Genomic DNA, 15,507 nt, shown 5'->3' on the forward strand with positions numbered 1-15,507 from the left:
GGTTACTGCTTTTGCTATATCCCATTAGTTTTCCATGTTGTCTCATTATTATCACTCTCTTTCATAAAATTATTTCTTTCTATGAATTATTCTTTGACCCACTCATTCTTTAAGATTAGGTTATTTAGTATCCAATTAGTTTTTAATCTGTGTTTCCACAGTCCTTTAATAAATATAATTTTTATTACATTATGATCTGAAAAGGATGCAGTTAATATTTCTGCTTTTCTGCATTTAATTATAAAATTTTTATTCCCTAATATATGGTCAAATTTTATAAGAGTGGGAGAAAAAGATATATTCCTTTATATTCCCATTGAATTCTCTGCAGAAGTCTATCATATCTAGCTTATCTAAGATGCTATTTGTCTCTTTGACTTCTTTTTTGGGGGGTTTATATTTATCTAGTTCTGAGAGGAAAAAATTGAAGTCTCCCCCGTTATAGTTTTGCTATCTAATTCCACCTGTAATTCATTTATCTTTTCCTTTATAAATTTAGATGCTATAGCATTTGGTGCATATATAATTAGTATCGATATTACTTCATCATCTATACCTTTTAACATAATGTAGTTTTCCTGCTTATCTCTTTTAATTGAATCTATTTTGACTTTAACTTTGTCTGAGCTCCCAATTGCTACCCCTACTTTTTTTATATCAGCTGAAGCATAATAAATTCTACTCCAGCCCTTTATTTTTACTCTGTGTTTTTCTCTTTTTAAAGTGTGCTTCTTGTAAACAATATATTATTGAGTTCTGGGTTTTGATACATTCTACTATCTGTTTCCATTTTATGGGTGAGTTCATCCCATTCACATTCAAAGTTATAATTACTAGTTGTGTATTTCCCTCCATCTTATTTCCCCCACTATTTATCCTTCTCTCTCTCTCTCTCTCTCTCTCTCTCTCTCTCTCTCTCTCTCTCTCTCTCTCTCTCTCTCTCCCTCTCTCTCTCTCTTTCTCTCTCCATCCTCAGAAGTCTAATTTACTCCTGACCACTTCCTCCCTTATTTGCACGCTCTTCTAAGAGTCCCTCCCTTATCCCAGCCCCATGCCCTCCTATTTCTCTGTAAAGTAAGACTTTAAAGCCAACTAGATATATATATCTATATATCTATATCTATATCTATATCTATATATATATATATATATATATATATATATATTATTCCCTCTTTAACGCAGTTCCAATGAGAATAAAGTTCCTGTTCTGCCTGCTCTCCATCTCATCCTCTCCTCCAATGTTAAAAACTCTTCCATTCACACCTTTTTTATATGAGCTAATGTGCTCCCTTTTACCTGTCCCTACCCAGTTTTATTTTTTAGGATTGTCTCATCATAATCAACTCAAACCCAAGCCCTTTAACTAGGTATACTATTTCTAACTACTCTAAATGATGCTAACATTCTTAAGAGTTACAGATATTATTTTCTCATATAAGGCAACAAACATTTTAAACTTATTAAGGGATTTAGTCTTTGTTTACCTTCTTATATTTCTCCTGATTCTTGTATTTGAAAGTCACATTTTCTGTGCAGTTCTGGACTTTTCATTAAGAGTGCCTGAAAGTCCTTTAATTCATTAAATATCCACTTTTTCCTTGCAGGATTACACTCAGCTTTGCTAAGTAAGTTATTCTTGATTGCAAACCTAGTTCCTTTGTTCTTCTGAATATCATATTCCATGCCTTACAGTCTTTTAATATAGAAGCTGCTAAATCCTGTGTTATCCTGACAGTAGCTCCACAATATCTGAATTGTTTCTAGTTGATTGTAATATTTTCTTCTTGACCTGGGAGCTTTGAAACTTAGCTATAACCTTCCTGTGAGTTTTCATTTTGGGATGTCTTTCAGGTGGTGATAGGTGGATTTTTTTCAATTCCTATTTTACCCTCTAATTTTAAAACTTCAAGGCAATTTTCCTTGATAATTTCTTGAAATATAATGTTTAGACTCTATTTTTGATCATGATTTTCAGGTAATTCAGCAGTTCTTATATTATCTCTCCTTGGTTTGTTTTCCAAGTCAGTTATTTTTCCAATGAGATATTTCATGTTCTCTTCTATTTTTCCATTCTTCTGATTTTGTTTTGTTATTTCTTTATATCTCATGAAGTCATTAGCTTACCCTTGTCCAATTCTAATTTTTAAGAAGCTATTTTCTTCAATAAGTTTTGGACCTCATTTTCCAATTGCTTGATTTTCTTTTCATGATTTCTTATTTCTTTTCCCAATTTTTCTTCTACTTCTCTTACTTGACTTTTTGGGTGTTTTTTTGTTTTGTTTTGTTTTGTTTTGTTTTGTTTTGTTTTGTTTTTGGCTAGCAATGGGGTTAAGTGACTTGCCCAGGGTCACACAACTAGTAAGTGTTATGTGTCTGAGGCTGGATTTGAACACAGGTCCTCCTGAATCCAGGGCCAGTGTTCTATCCATGGCACCACCTAGCTGTCCCTTTTACTTGACTTTTAAAAGTGAACATTTTACATTTTTCTTTGAAGCTTTACAAGTGGCTATTTTGACTTCATTGTTTTCTTTAGAGTTTGAACTCTGATATTCTCTATCATCCTAGTAACTATCTATGGTCAGATTCTTTTTTTGTTATTTATTCATTTTTAATGGCCTATTTCTTGGTTATTAACTTTATGTTAGGGTTGGGCTCTGCTCCTGAGGAATGAAGGATAATGTTTCAGGCTTCAGATTTTTTGCACTGTTGTTCTCAGAGCTCTATCTGGGGGTCTTTGAATTTTTCGTTCTTCCAATGTGCTATGATCCAAGAGCAGTGTGGTCACTGGTCTTCTGGCTTGCATCTTGGTTTGTGAGTGACCTCAAGTACTCCTCTCCACCCCTGAGCCATGACCAGGGCTCCCGTAGTGCTTCTACAAAAGCTTGAGGTCCTGGAAATGCAACACTGGCTTCCATGCAGCTGCAAGTGTCAGTCTGCCCTGGAACCAAAACCAGCGACTGCACTCTCCTGCAAGTGACCATAACCAGTCCTTTCCCTCCCAGAACCCAGAGCAGGAACTCTGCTTCTGTGTGACCGCGCTCACCAGCTGTGCTCGCTCCTCTTTGCCCAGAGCCACAGCCTGGGACTGAGTCAGATTAGCACACCAGAGCCCCCATCCCAGTGCCAGCAGAGGGCCCCTGCATTCCCCTGTCAGTCACTTGACTCCCATACCATGTATGGGGTGAAAGTTCTGGAACCACCAGCCGACACCAACACAACTACCCCCAAGACTTGCTGTTTGTTGATGTAGCAGTATCTGCACTTCATTCCTGGTCAGACCACCCTAGTAGGTCAGGTCCTTCCTAACATCCTCCTAAGTTGTCTCAGGCTGGATGACTGCTTTACCCCAACCTTCTACTATTTCTGCCCCTCTAAGATTCCATGTTTGAAGTTTTTTGGAGGGGAATTTAGGAGAGTCAGGTCATTTCCTGCCTTATTCCACCACATTCCCACAATGTCAAGCACTTTATTCTGTATTATTAATATTTTCTCCCTCACTTTCTTAAGTCTAGACAATCAACAAACAATAAATCAAGCTCTACTCTATAGCCTTTATCAATTTCTGAGGCATAAATCTCACACTGATCATTTAGCAAATCAGTTCTTGGAGCTGGTACTAGAAAGCTCTAGCACATTCCTGCAACCATCCTTTTCCTGTTCATAGCCTGCTATATGAGTGCTTCAATAGCCAGAAAAACCTTTCCCAACACTGCCACCTGCTGACCATGGTTGGAATTTCCTCCTTATTCCAAATGGAGTCCAGATTCAATTTAATTCAAGAAACTATGTGTCTATTATGTGTAAGGCACTATGGTAGGTACTTAGGAAACAAGGACAAAAATGAAACACTCCCTTCTCTCAAGGAGTTCACATCCAAAAATGAGACAGAAGAAGGGAATATAACACATTCATAAATAATTCCATTCAATTCAACACACTAATCAACAGGCAACTGAAGACACAAAGGCAAAAAAAAAAAATGAGACAGTCTCCACCCTAAAGGAACTTATGTTTTACTGGGGGAGAAAACAACATGTGTGTTTTTATGTATATGCATATGTGTATATACATGCATAAATAAAATATAGAAAGAATGAATACAAAATAATTGGTGAGGGGAGTGCAGAATAGTAACAGCTGGATAGATTTGATAAGACTTCCTGTAGGAGGTGGTACCCAAGTTGTTCTCGGAAGGAAACTGGGGAATCTACAAGGCTGAAGTAAGGATGTAGAGCATTCCAGTCATGAAGGACCACCTATACAAAGGTACAAAGGTAGGAAATGGGATATCACGTACTGAGTACAGGGAAGTAGGTTAATTTGGCTAGACCGCAAGCAGATTTCAGGAAGGGAAAAAGCATTAAAACCTGAGAAGATCAGGAAAGGACTCCTGTAAGAGGTGGCATCTGAGGTGAGCCATGAGAAAAGACAGGGATTCTAAGTGATAAATATAAGTAGAGAAGCATGAGATATGATCTATGCATAAGCACAAAGGAGAATAATAATAATAATAATAATAACAACAACTAGCATTTTAAGGTTTGCAAAGTACTTTACAAATATTTCATTTGAGCTTTACAACAATCCTGGGAGGTAAGTGCTGTTATTATCCCCATTTTACAGATGAGGAAACTGAGGCTGAGAGAGGGCAAATGATTTGCACAGGGTCACCCAGCTAGTATGAAGTTAGATCTTTCTGATTCTAAGTCCGCACTCTTTGAACGGAGCCACATTGCTTACAAAATAGATATTTAATGCCGAGTTGGAGACTAGCATTAGGGCCAGTTTGGCTATAATGTAGGGAATATGGAGAGAACTAGCAAAAAATAAGCCTGGGAAATGGGTGGTAGTCTGTACCTTAAGCAAAAGGAAAACACTGAAGTGTTTGAGCAGGGGAGTGATATGGTGAGACCTATGTCTTAGGAATTTTAATTCAGATGCTGCATGGGAGTGGACTGCAGGGAGGAGGGACTGGATGCTGGAATACCAATTAGGAAGCCACTGCAATTGTCCAGGCATAAAATGATAAAGACTTAATCAAATTATACCACTGCAATGCTTCTGACATAAGAGTACTGCAATCCAGTCAGACATAAAGTAACAGGATTTTATAAGTTACAGAATTACTAAAGTTCAAAGTTGGAAAGGAATTTAATGACAAGTTAGTCCCGCTTCTATCTGCAAAGGAACCTCTTCTACACACTACTCATCATCATCTGGACTTTGCTTGGTGGCCTCAAGATGAGGGAGAACCTATTGTCTTCCAAGTCATTCAACTTTTTGGGTAGCTCCATTAGTAGGAAATACTCAAGTCTGAGTTTGCTATATGCAACTTCTACACATTGCTTCCAGTTATAATGAGGAAGAAATATTAAGCAGTGTTTTGAAAGAGATAACGAAGTCTGGGATATAACTAAGGAATAGCATAGACAATGGGAGAACTTGGTTGCACAAACCAGAAGTTGGCTGGGATTCAGGAAACCAAAGAATTTCCTGTGTGAGTAGAAAAAATGGAATAGATACAGGAAATGTTGTGGAAGAATACTGGACAAGTCTTGGCAAATAATTAGCTGTGAGGGAGGGCAAAGGGAGTAAGGAGAGTCAAGGATGGCCCCAAGACTGGGAACCTGGGCGGCAGGAAAGATAGTAGGACACCTGACAGAAATAGGGAAGTTTGGAGGAAGGATGAATTTCAGGGGAAATATGAGCTGTGTTTTTGACAGACTGAGTTTGAAATGTCCATAGGGCATCAAAGTAGACATGGTAAAATTAAAATTTAGGAGAGATTAGCACTGGATAGATAGATTTTGGAGTCATCTGCACAAAGATGATAACTGAACCCAAGGGGGCTGATAAAATCACTGAGAGAGTCACTGTAGAGAGAGAAGACGGTCCAGGACAGAGCCGGGGGGATGCTATACTTCAGGGGTGAGATATGGATGATAATCTGGCAAAGGAGACCAAGAAGAAGCAGTCAGGAGGTGGGACGAGAACCAGGGCATAGCTGTGTAACAAAAGTCAAGGGAGGAGAGACTATCTGGGAATAAGAGGTCAATCAAAATGAGAACTTGGAAAAGTCCTTTAGATTAACAGTTAATAAATTATTGATAACCTTGAAGATGGCAATTTCAGTAGAGTGGTGGGATTAGAAGCCAGATTGCAGAGGGGTTAGGAATGAGTAGTAGGTAAGGAAATGACGGCAATGAGTATAAATGTCCCTTTCTGGGAGTTTGGCTGTGAAAGGATGTGAAGATGAAGAATGAAATGAGGGATTCTCAAGGTCAAGTAAAGACTTTTTTAAGGATAGGAGAGGCCTGGGCACAGTTGTAGGTAGCAGGGAAGGAGTCAGTGGATAAAGACATATTGAAGAAAAGAAATAAAAGGTGAAGCAATCAAATGGACAAGCTCTCAGAGGAGATGAGAGGGAGGGGATTCAACGTACAAGTGGAGAGGCTGACGTTGGCAAGGATAAGCCTACCTCCTTCTTAGAGACTACAGCAAAGGAGAAAAAAACTGGAGAATGATGCAAAAAGGCCTTCAGGTGTGGCACAGGGCAGAAAAAGAACTCATTTTCTCAATAAAACAAGAATCCAATAGTGAGCTTTCAGAGAGAAGGTTTAGAATAACCACTATGAAAAGCACAATAGAGGATCAGTCTCAGAAGATCAAAAAGGATTGCCATGAAACTAGGACAGCCCAATTGAGATTAAATGACATAAATCTGTAGCGGACACTGTTGGCACAGTGTTATGACTTTTCCCCAAAAGCAGCATGTAAGTGGGAGTGGAGGAAGATGGCAGGGGTAACACCCAGGACTAGGGTTTGGCAAAGCATTACTTGTGATAGGATGAGGAGGACAGATGTGGCAAGGGTAGAGCATAGTGTATCAAGATTGTGATGGGAAAAAAAAAGATTGTGAAGGGAAGAAAATGAGGCCAGAGCCATGGTGATGGACTGGGAAAACAGGGAGGAGTCAGAGAACTGGAGGTCATGGTAAAGATGAAGAATAGATATAGGAGGAATGAGAAAACCATGAAAGGGTAGGAGCTTGTGATTTGAGATAATTTCAGAGTTATAGATCAGGGGAGTAGCACAGTTATGGGTGATGGTGGGATCAAAGACATGACTGACCTACCTGAGGGTTGCCTGAGTTCACAGAGTAAAGCTGAAGTTCATAGATGATGAACTGAGAAGCTTAGGTGTTCTAGGGGCCATCCTCATGCAATCCTCTGTACTTGTTAGTATGTTAAGGTACAGAGGAAGACTATGATCCAGGTACTAAATTCCTTGAGAAACGAAGGAAAATTACATGGAGGTCAGCAAATGACTTTGACAAAGATCTGGATTGGGCAATATGGATGAGTTGAGGGAATCTCCAAAGAAGAGAGATTACTAAGTGATGGCAGCAGAGGAAGGGTCTGGAAAAGGTAGCAGACAGCAAGGAATATGTCTGAGAACAAGAATTCCCAATAGTGGGGAGCACTGCCAGGGATGCAAGGTCTTCAGAGAAAGAGGGTGAGAAAGAGGGAAGTCTCATTCCAAGCTCACAGCTCAACAATGCCATGGATCCAATGTCTGGTTAGGTGCCTGTCCCCTCCATCTACATGGCCTCATGTGGGGTTTTCAGGGAGTGGAAAGAAGGTAAAAAAAGAGACTGAGACAGCCATGGGGATGGATGGGGAGAAAGCTGAGAGGACTCTGCCTTGGGGGCTGTAGCCTCAGGGGAAGAGGCAGCTGAAGTCAGAGCTCTAGACTCTTTGCCCAGGCTGCTCAGGGAAAGCACCCTGCCCTGAGCCAGGACTGCAGTTGGGCACAAAGGCTATTTCCCCCTCTGTTTCTCTATCTACTTGGGACTCAGTTCTCTCTCCTAACTTAGGGACTCCAAAGTACTCACCTGATGACAGAGAGCTACGGGCGAGTTTCATCAGAAGCTGGTCCAGCTGATGGAAACTCTGGAAAACCTCAGCAGAGTGAGCCCGATCGCGGGCCTGGCTAACTGGATCATCACCCTCAGTGCCATACAGCGTCAAGTAGCCGGCTCTGGTTGGCATAGCAACATAATAGTATGAACTAAACTTCATCCTCACTCTGGGTCAACATGCACCTCTAAAGCCCTTTGGCAAATCAAAAATCAAACGTTGCACCATGTCTTAACACTTTATGTTCTAAGGTCCCTTCTAGCTCTGGCATTCTATGTTCAACATTCTAAAGTCCCTCGTACCTCTCAAATTCTCTGTTTTCTGTGCTAGGTTCTCTTCCAGCTCTAACACGCCATTTTTTTTCCTTCTAGGGTCCCTTCCAAACCTGACATTCTATGTTTTCAGTTTTAAGTCCCTTCCAGCTCTAACATTCTGTTCTATGTTCTAAGGTCTATCTCCAACTTTGGAATTCTATGTTCTAAGGCTCCTTCTAGCTCTAACATGTTATAGAAAATCACAGAATTTAAAACTGGAAGGGACCTCAGAAATCATCTAGCCCAAACCCTCTCATTTTACAGGAAACTGAGGTTAAGCATAAGGAAGTGATTTACCAAAGCCCCTTCTAAATCTAAGATTCCATAAAATGGTAATACATCCCTTATATAGATATGGTGACTTCAACTTTTCAAAAAGCTTCTATATCTACCCTCTCATTGAATGAATACACAAGCCCTGCTTTCCATTTCCCTTCCCAGTTACCTATGTTGTCAGGTTACCCTTGTCTACAAGGATGGGGATGAATTAGGAAGAAACTCACCTGAGCATCACATCGTAGGAGAACTGGAACAGCCCTATTTCCTGCCAGTCTGTGCCCGTTTCCCCTATATCCTTCAGAAGGATGTTGCAAAGATTGTTAAACATGGCCCCAGTGAGGGCCTGCAGGTTCTTGTGGAGCAGGGTCCTGGGGAAGAGGGAAATCACAGGGCTGAACTTGGCTCCAGGAGCCCATTGATGACAATCCTAAGAATGATCATGGCCTATTTCATGCTGCTTTCTAGTTTAAAAGCACTTTTACATCCATTATCTCATTTATACCCCACAATAATCCTAGGAGGGAGGCAGAAGAGGGATTATTCTCCCCATTTTACAGATGAGAAAACTGAAGTTCAGTAAAGGGAGGTGACTCACTGATGGTCACATTGCTAGTAAGTGGCCGAGTGGGACTTGAACCCAGATCTCCTGACTCCAGGTCCAGTGCTCTTTTTTTTGGAGGAGGGGTGGATAGGGTAATCAATCATTGAGCAACTATCTATTGTACTGGGCACTGGGGATACAAAGACCCATAGGAGATACTAAATGTGGAGTAGATACAAGAAGGCTTCTCTCCCTTTCCCAATCCCAGACTGATCATTCCTCAGACACTCACGGTTTCATCTTGGCTTTCTCCAAACCAGGATCATAGTTGGTCAGCTGAACATCAAAAATCTTCTCCATGAGGAAGACCGCATATTTGTGGAAGTCCAGCTTGGAGCTGGACTCCCAGACGACCGTATCATACGAGTGAGGGTCTAGGAGGACCGTGATAAACCTCCCTGCCACGAGCACCTGGGGAAGTCAGTGCAGTCAGAGATCAAGTGAGTACAGGATTTGTAGTTAGAAGACATGCTTGGAGACCATGTAGTCCAACCTGCTCATCTTACAGGTGAGGAAACCGAGACTTAGAAATGGGCAGTGACTTGTCCAAGATTACACAGGGTACCAATGGCAGGTGCACAATTCAAACCCAGCTCCTGTGCCTTCAAATCCAGTGATCTTCCTTTCATACTGTGCTTCCTCTCCTGGGTTAGTTCTTCTCCTCTGTTAGTATTTAGTGAGACACACTGAGATAGAGAAAAGAGGGAGAAAGGAACTGTGCCCTTGCTAGACATTTCAGGATACTTGCCACAGCAGCTATCCCAAACCTTTTTTCTCCTTAAGCCTCCCATATTACCCTCTGCTTAATGCTCTTAGTCAATGGACAACCTCACCTAATAATTTACTGAGAAAATAGAAGCCATTCTAGGGACAGCTAGGTAGTAAAGTGGATAGCGTGTGGAACTCAGGAAGACCTGAGTTCAAATGCAGCCTCTTATTAGCTGCACGATCCTGGGCAAGTCATTTAACCTCTGTGTCCTTCGATTTCCTTATCTGTCAAATGGAGATAATAATAGCACCTACCTCCCAAGGTTGTTGTGAGGATAGAATGAGATAATGTTTGCAAAACACTATATTAATGCTAGCTATTAGCTAGAATTAGCACTTTCTCTCTCTCTCTCTCCATCTCCCTCTCCCTCTCCCTCTTCCTCTTTTCCTCCCTCCTTACATCTTCAGTTTCTTCCTATCTTCTAATTATTTTCCTGCTGCCTACAAATACAGCTAAGTCTCTCTCCCATCCTTAAAAAGCCTTCATTTGAGTTTACCATCTCCTCAAGCAATTAGCATCCTGCATCTGTCCTCCCCTTCACAACCAAACTCCTAGAAAGCTGTTTCCCCTCTTGTGGCCTCTTTCTTTCCTCTCACTTTTCAACCCTTTGCAATTTGGATTCTGACCTTAGCACTCTACTGAAACTGCTCTCTCCGAAGTTACCAATGATCTTTTTATTGCCAAATCTAAGGACCTTTTTCACAGTCCTCGTCCTTCTCAATCTCTCTCTCCCCTACATTTAACACTGTTGACGACCTGTTGACTACTGCTGGACAAATCTCCTCTCTGGGTTTTTGTGACACCGTTCTCTCCTGGCTCTCCCCCGACCTCTCTAACCACTTCTGATTCGGCACCTTTTCTGAGTCATCATCCATGTCATATCCCCTCACTATGGGTATCCTCTAAGGCTCCCTTTTCTCTTTTCTCTCTCTAGATTCCTGGTAACTTCTTCAGCCCCCATGGGTTTAATTTTATCACCTCGATGCAGAAGACTCTTAAGTGACAATTGATACAACTACATAGCTATTCAGACCTACCTCGTATTTTGAAATAGATGTCTGATAGGCATCACCAACTCAATATATCCAAAACAGATTTCATTATCTTTCTCCCCAAACACACTCCAATTCTTGACGTTTCTATTTCTGCCAAAGATGGGAGAGTGATGCCCTTTGGGTCACTTTGACTCCTCCCTCTCCCTCACTCACATCCGTATTTCCAAGTTGGTTCCCAAATCTCGCTGTTTCTACTTCTCTCTCCTCACACAACCAACCAACTTAATTCAAGTCATCATCACCCCTCCTGGATTCTTTCAAGAGCCTCTAAGTCATCCTGGATCAAATTCCGCCCCCACTTGCCCCATCCATCTTCCACACAACCTCCATGTTGATTTTCCTAAAGCCCTTAAATGCCAGTGCCTTCCAATTAACTCTAGGATCTAATACAAAACTTGTCTCTTTGGCATTTAAAGACATTCACAACCTGATCTCAACCTATGTTTTGTTGTTGTTCTGCCATTTTCTATCACGTCCTACTCTTCATGACCCCACTTGGGGTCTTCTTGGCAAAGATACTGGAGTGGTTTGCCATTTCCTTCTTCAGTTCATTTTACAGATGAGGAAACTGAGGCAAACAGGGTTAAGTGACTTGCCCAGGGTCACACAACTAGTGTCTGAGGCCATATTTGAACTCAGGAAGAAGATGACTCTTTCTGACTCCAGGACTTTACCCACTGCGCCACCCTTTACAGCCTACCTGTACAGCCTTATTGTACATTACTCCCTTCATGCACTCTCTGCTCCAGCTGTACTAGCCTTCTTGATGCTCTTCACACTCAATACCCCATCTCCCACCTCAGTGCCTTTGCACCGGCTGTTCCCCATGCCTGGAACGCCCTCCTTCCTCATTTTCACATTTTAGAATCCTAGTTTCCTCCAGAGCTTAGCTCAAGCTCCACCTTCTACAGGAAACTTTTCTTGATTCCTGCAGCTACTAATCTCCTCCAAAACATTACATTGTACTTGTTTTGTATACATTTTTGACACATTATTTCTCCTGATAGAATGTAAGCACAGTCTGTTTCACTTCAGTCTTTGTAGCCCTAGTGCCCGGTACAGTGCCTGGCACTATGAGAGGCATTCAATAAATGCCTGTTGATTTCTTGATCTCATGGTGAGACCTTGGCTAACCCGCTCTTCCTCTCTAGCTTCAGTTTCCTCATTATCAAATGGAGGGGAGACTACGTGAACCCTTGAGGTCCTTCCAGCTTTGATATTCTATGATTCTATGAAAGAAAGGCTTATACCATGATCTCCTAAAGTCAAGTGAAGGTCAGTAGCGAATTCCTGGGGTGGAGATATCACAGGCATTGAGAAGCTGGGTAGTTCAGTGGATGGCCCACTGGACTTCAAATCAAGACCTTGGTTTGAATCCTGCTTCAGACACTTACTAGCAGTGTGATAAGTAATTTAACATTTTTTGAGCCTCAGTTTCCTTATCTATAAAACTACAGAGGTTGGCCTTGACTTCATAGGCCTCTTCCAGCTCTAAAACTATGATCATACAAGCCTACAGAACAAGGAAATAGAGTTCTGAACAGTTGCTTAGCATCGGTGAGAGCAAATTGCTGGCAACATGAGTGGGATGAAGTGACCTCTTCCACATCTCACAGAAAAATAGATTTGGAAAAGTCATCTAGTTCAACTGCCACCAGGGGCAAGAGTCCTCTCTACAGAATCCAGTCTTCACTTGAATACCTCCTATGATGAAGATCTTATTCTCTTCCATCATCCAATCTGATTCTGAACCTCCTAGGTTCCTTCGTCCCTCCCCTTCTTGGCTTTCATGATGCTAAGAAGGAGAAAAAAACAAACAAACCTGTAGCTTCCTTCTTGGGCAAGTTTTTCTTGTGGCAAAGAGGGGTTGCAAGAAGGAACAAAAGAAAGGTCATGAAAGTCCTGTGGTGGAAATAAGATATCCACTTGAAAATACTGATTTCAAAAGCCTTGGTTAAGGACTCTCCAGTTACTGAATAATTAACACCCAGAATGGCCATATGAAAAGGCCCTTGAGAATGAAACTGGTTTGGTGTGGCTGGGTCCTTGGCTAATTATAATAATAATAATAATACCCCAGGTTTGTGCAGCACCTAAGAATGTATCAAGCCCTTTTATAACCACCATCTTGGGCCAGCTAGGTGGTACAGTGGATAGAACACTGGCCCTGAAATCAGAAGGACCTGAGTTCAAATCTGGTCCCAGACCAAACACTTAACACTTACTTTCTGTGTGACCTTGGGCAAGTCACTTAGCCCCAACTGCCTAAAAACTAAAAAAAATTTTTTTTTTTAATTAAAAAAAAAATTATAGCTACCGTCTTCACAACAGCCCAACAAGACAGACAGGGACAGGACCGGGACTATTTCCATCCAACAAATGAGTTAAACTGAGAGCCAAAGAAGCGACGTAGGCCCTGCCATTCTGAGTCTGTGGCCAAGGCTGACAATACCCCAAGTCTTGTGACTCACCATGCTTCAGAGGAAACAGTACTATGTGAAGAGTCCTGAGGATACGAGGCAGGAGGGCCCAGTTATAAAGAAAAACACCCCAGTCCTACCCCTTCCCACCCTTCCTAAAAGCACACTTACAGTAAAGATGTCCCCATGCTTCTTCTCCATCCTGGAGAGGAATCCAGCTGCATCTTTGCCAAACTCTGAGGCATGGCCCAGCCAGGGAATGAGGCCGGAATCCAGAGGGGGCTCCCCAGGTCTCCTGGAAAACCCAGAATGTAATAAGCACCCAGTGAGAGGGGACAGACAGTGAGACAACTCCACAATCATCTGTTAAGGGCCTACTAGAGCAAGAAACTGGAGACATCAAAATGATAAATGACATAGTTCTTGCTTACCGTCTAAAATAGGCACCATGGTAAAGACATGTGTTCAAATACCAGGTACACAATGTGTTACCTGTGTGAACTTAAACAAGCGACTTTGCCTTAACCAGTCTTAGTGTCCTCAACTGCAAAGTAACAAGGTTAAAGTAGGGTTTTAAGGTCTGAATCCTATGATCCTATTAGAATCCTGGAGAGCAGAAGGGGATAAGACATTAAAGCCAGAATGGAAACAGAGCAAGCCAATTAAAACAGAGCCCTAAATTTAGCAGAGAGAAAGGGACACCAATAAGGTAAGACACCAATAAGGAGACCACCTTCGATGGGCAGTGGTGGGGTCAGGGTTTGCTGTATGGGAAGATAAGGGAAGCTCACCTGGTGTGTGACTGCTGGGGCAAGGCAATGGACTGTTAGTAGCTTCCTATTTTAATGAACTCTTGTGAACTAGATGCTCATCTCAGCTGTTTTTACAGTGATGAAGGCTTAGAAATGCTTTCAGTTCCCCCTGAATTCAGTGTGCCCAAGGGCAAAGTCATAGTTACTCAGCCTTAGTTATGGCTCTGTATGACACACACACAAATTAGCATGCTATGAAGCTGAATGTGATGAAGGCAAAGGAGAAGTCCAGACAAAATGCTAGGAGAAATGTGAGAGGAAAGGAATTATTTTTACCCAGAAGGGAGTAGGCAGCAGAGAAGGTTTCATGAAGGAGATGGCGTATCAACTGTTTTGGATCTTGAAAGAAGATAGACTTCAACTTCAACAGACAGAGATGAGGGGAGAGAAGTCTATTCCAAGCATGGGAGATGGTGTTTGCAACAGAATGGAGGCCAGCAGGATATGAACAAGAGATGCAGTGAGTGAGAGGGAGAAGTACAAAATAATGATGGACAGGTAGGTTAGAAGCAGATTGTGAAAGACCTTGAATACCAGAGTCAGGTTATATTCTATTCAATAGGCACTGGGTAGCCAGTGAAGATTTCTGGGCACAAGAGTAGCATAACCACAGCCATGCACTAGAAAAATTGTTCAGGTATCATCAGTGTGAAGGATGTACTGAAGAGAGTAGAATGAAAGCAGGAAGAACCAGCTATACTATATACTACTATACTATACTACACTACACTGTACTATATTATACTATACCATACTATACTTTGCTGTACTATACTATACTATACTATACTATACTATACTATACTATACTATACTATACTATACTATCTATACTATACCATACCGTACTGTACTGTACTATACACCTCTAAGGTCACGAGACCTGCTGGTAGAGTTGATGATATCTAGGATCTCTTTCGACCAGAAGGATCCCTGCTAGCAAATGTTTAGCAACTGGCTCTGTAGAAAAAAATAAATACACAACACACTTTTAACTTTAATCTGCACCATTATCATTTTTTCCATCACTCTTCTAAGTCTAGACAATCAACAAAACAATAAATCAATCACTGATTTGTATCATTTGACAATTTCCAAGAATGCTCACACTGAAAATTTAACAATCAGCTTTTAGGAACCTGTGTGAGCTAGCCCCAGCACGTACCTACTTTCAATTCACCATTCTACGAGTCTGTGAATCATGAGTGTCTGTGGGTCATGTCATAGAGGCAGCATGGAGCAGTGGATAGAGAGCTAGCCTCAAAGCCAAGAAGGGCTGGGTTCAAGTCCCACTTCTGTCAATTACTGATCGTGTAATCCTGAGCAAATCATTTA

General features: G+C 41.5%; 1 protein-coding gene across 1 annotated transcript in view; it reads right to left on the reverse strand.

The window, feature by feature from the left end:
• Window positions 1-15,507, reverse strand: part of PTGIS (prostaglandin I2 synthase) — a 61,041-nt gene that overhangs the window by 37,790 nt on the left and 7,744 nt on the right. The window contains exons 2-5 of the mRNA XM_020984187.2: window positions 13,532-13,655; window positions 9,349-9,527; window positions 8,740-8,883; window positions 7,898-8,043 (exon numbers count right to left, since the gene is read on the reverse strand). Of these exons, the coding sequence (XP_020839846.1) occupies window positions 7,898-8,043; window positions 8,740-8,883; window positions 9,349-9,527; window positions 13,532-13,655 (593 nt within the window). The remainder of the gene's footprint in view (window positions 1-7,897; window positions 8,044-8,739; window positions 8,884-9,348; window positions 9,528-13,531; window positions 13,656-15,507) is intronic.

This window comes from Phascolarctos cinereus, unplaced genomic scaffold (genome assembly GCF_003287225.1).
Source record: "Phascolarctos cinereus isolate Bilbo 61053 unplaced genomic scaffold, phaCin_HiC Scaffold_2;HRSCAF=192, whole genome shotgun sequence".
Lineage (NCBI taxonomy): Eukaryota > Metazoa > Chordata > Mammalia > Diprotodontia > Phascolarctidae > Phascolarctos > Phascolarctos cinereus.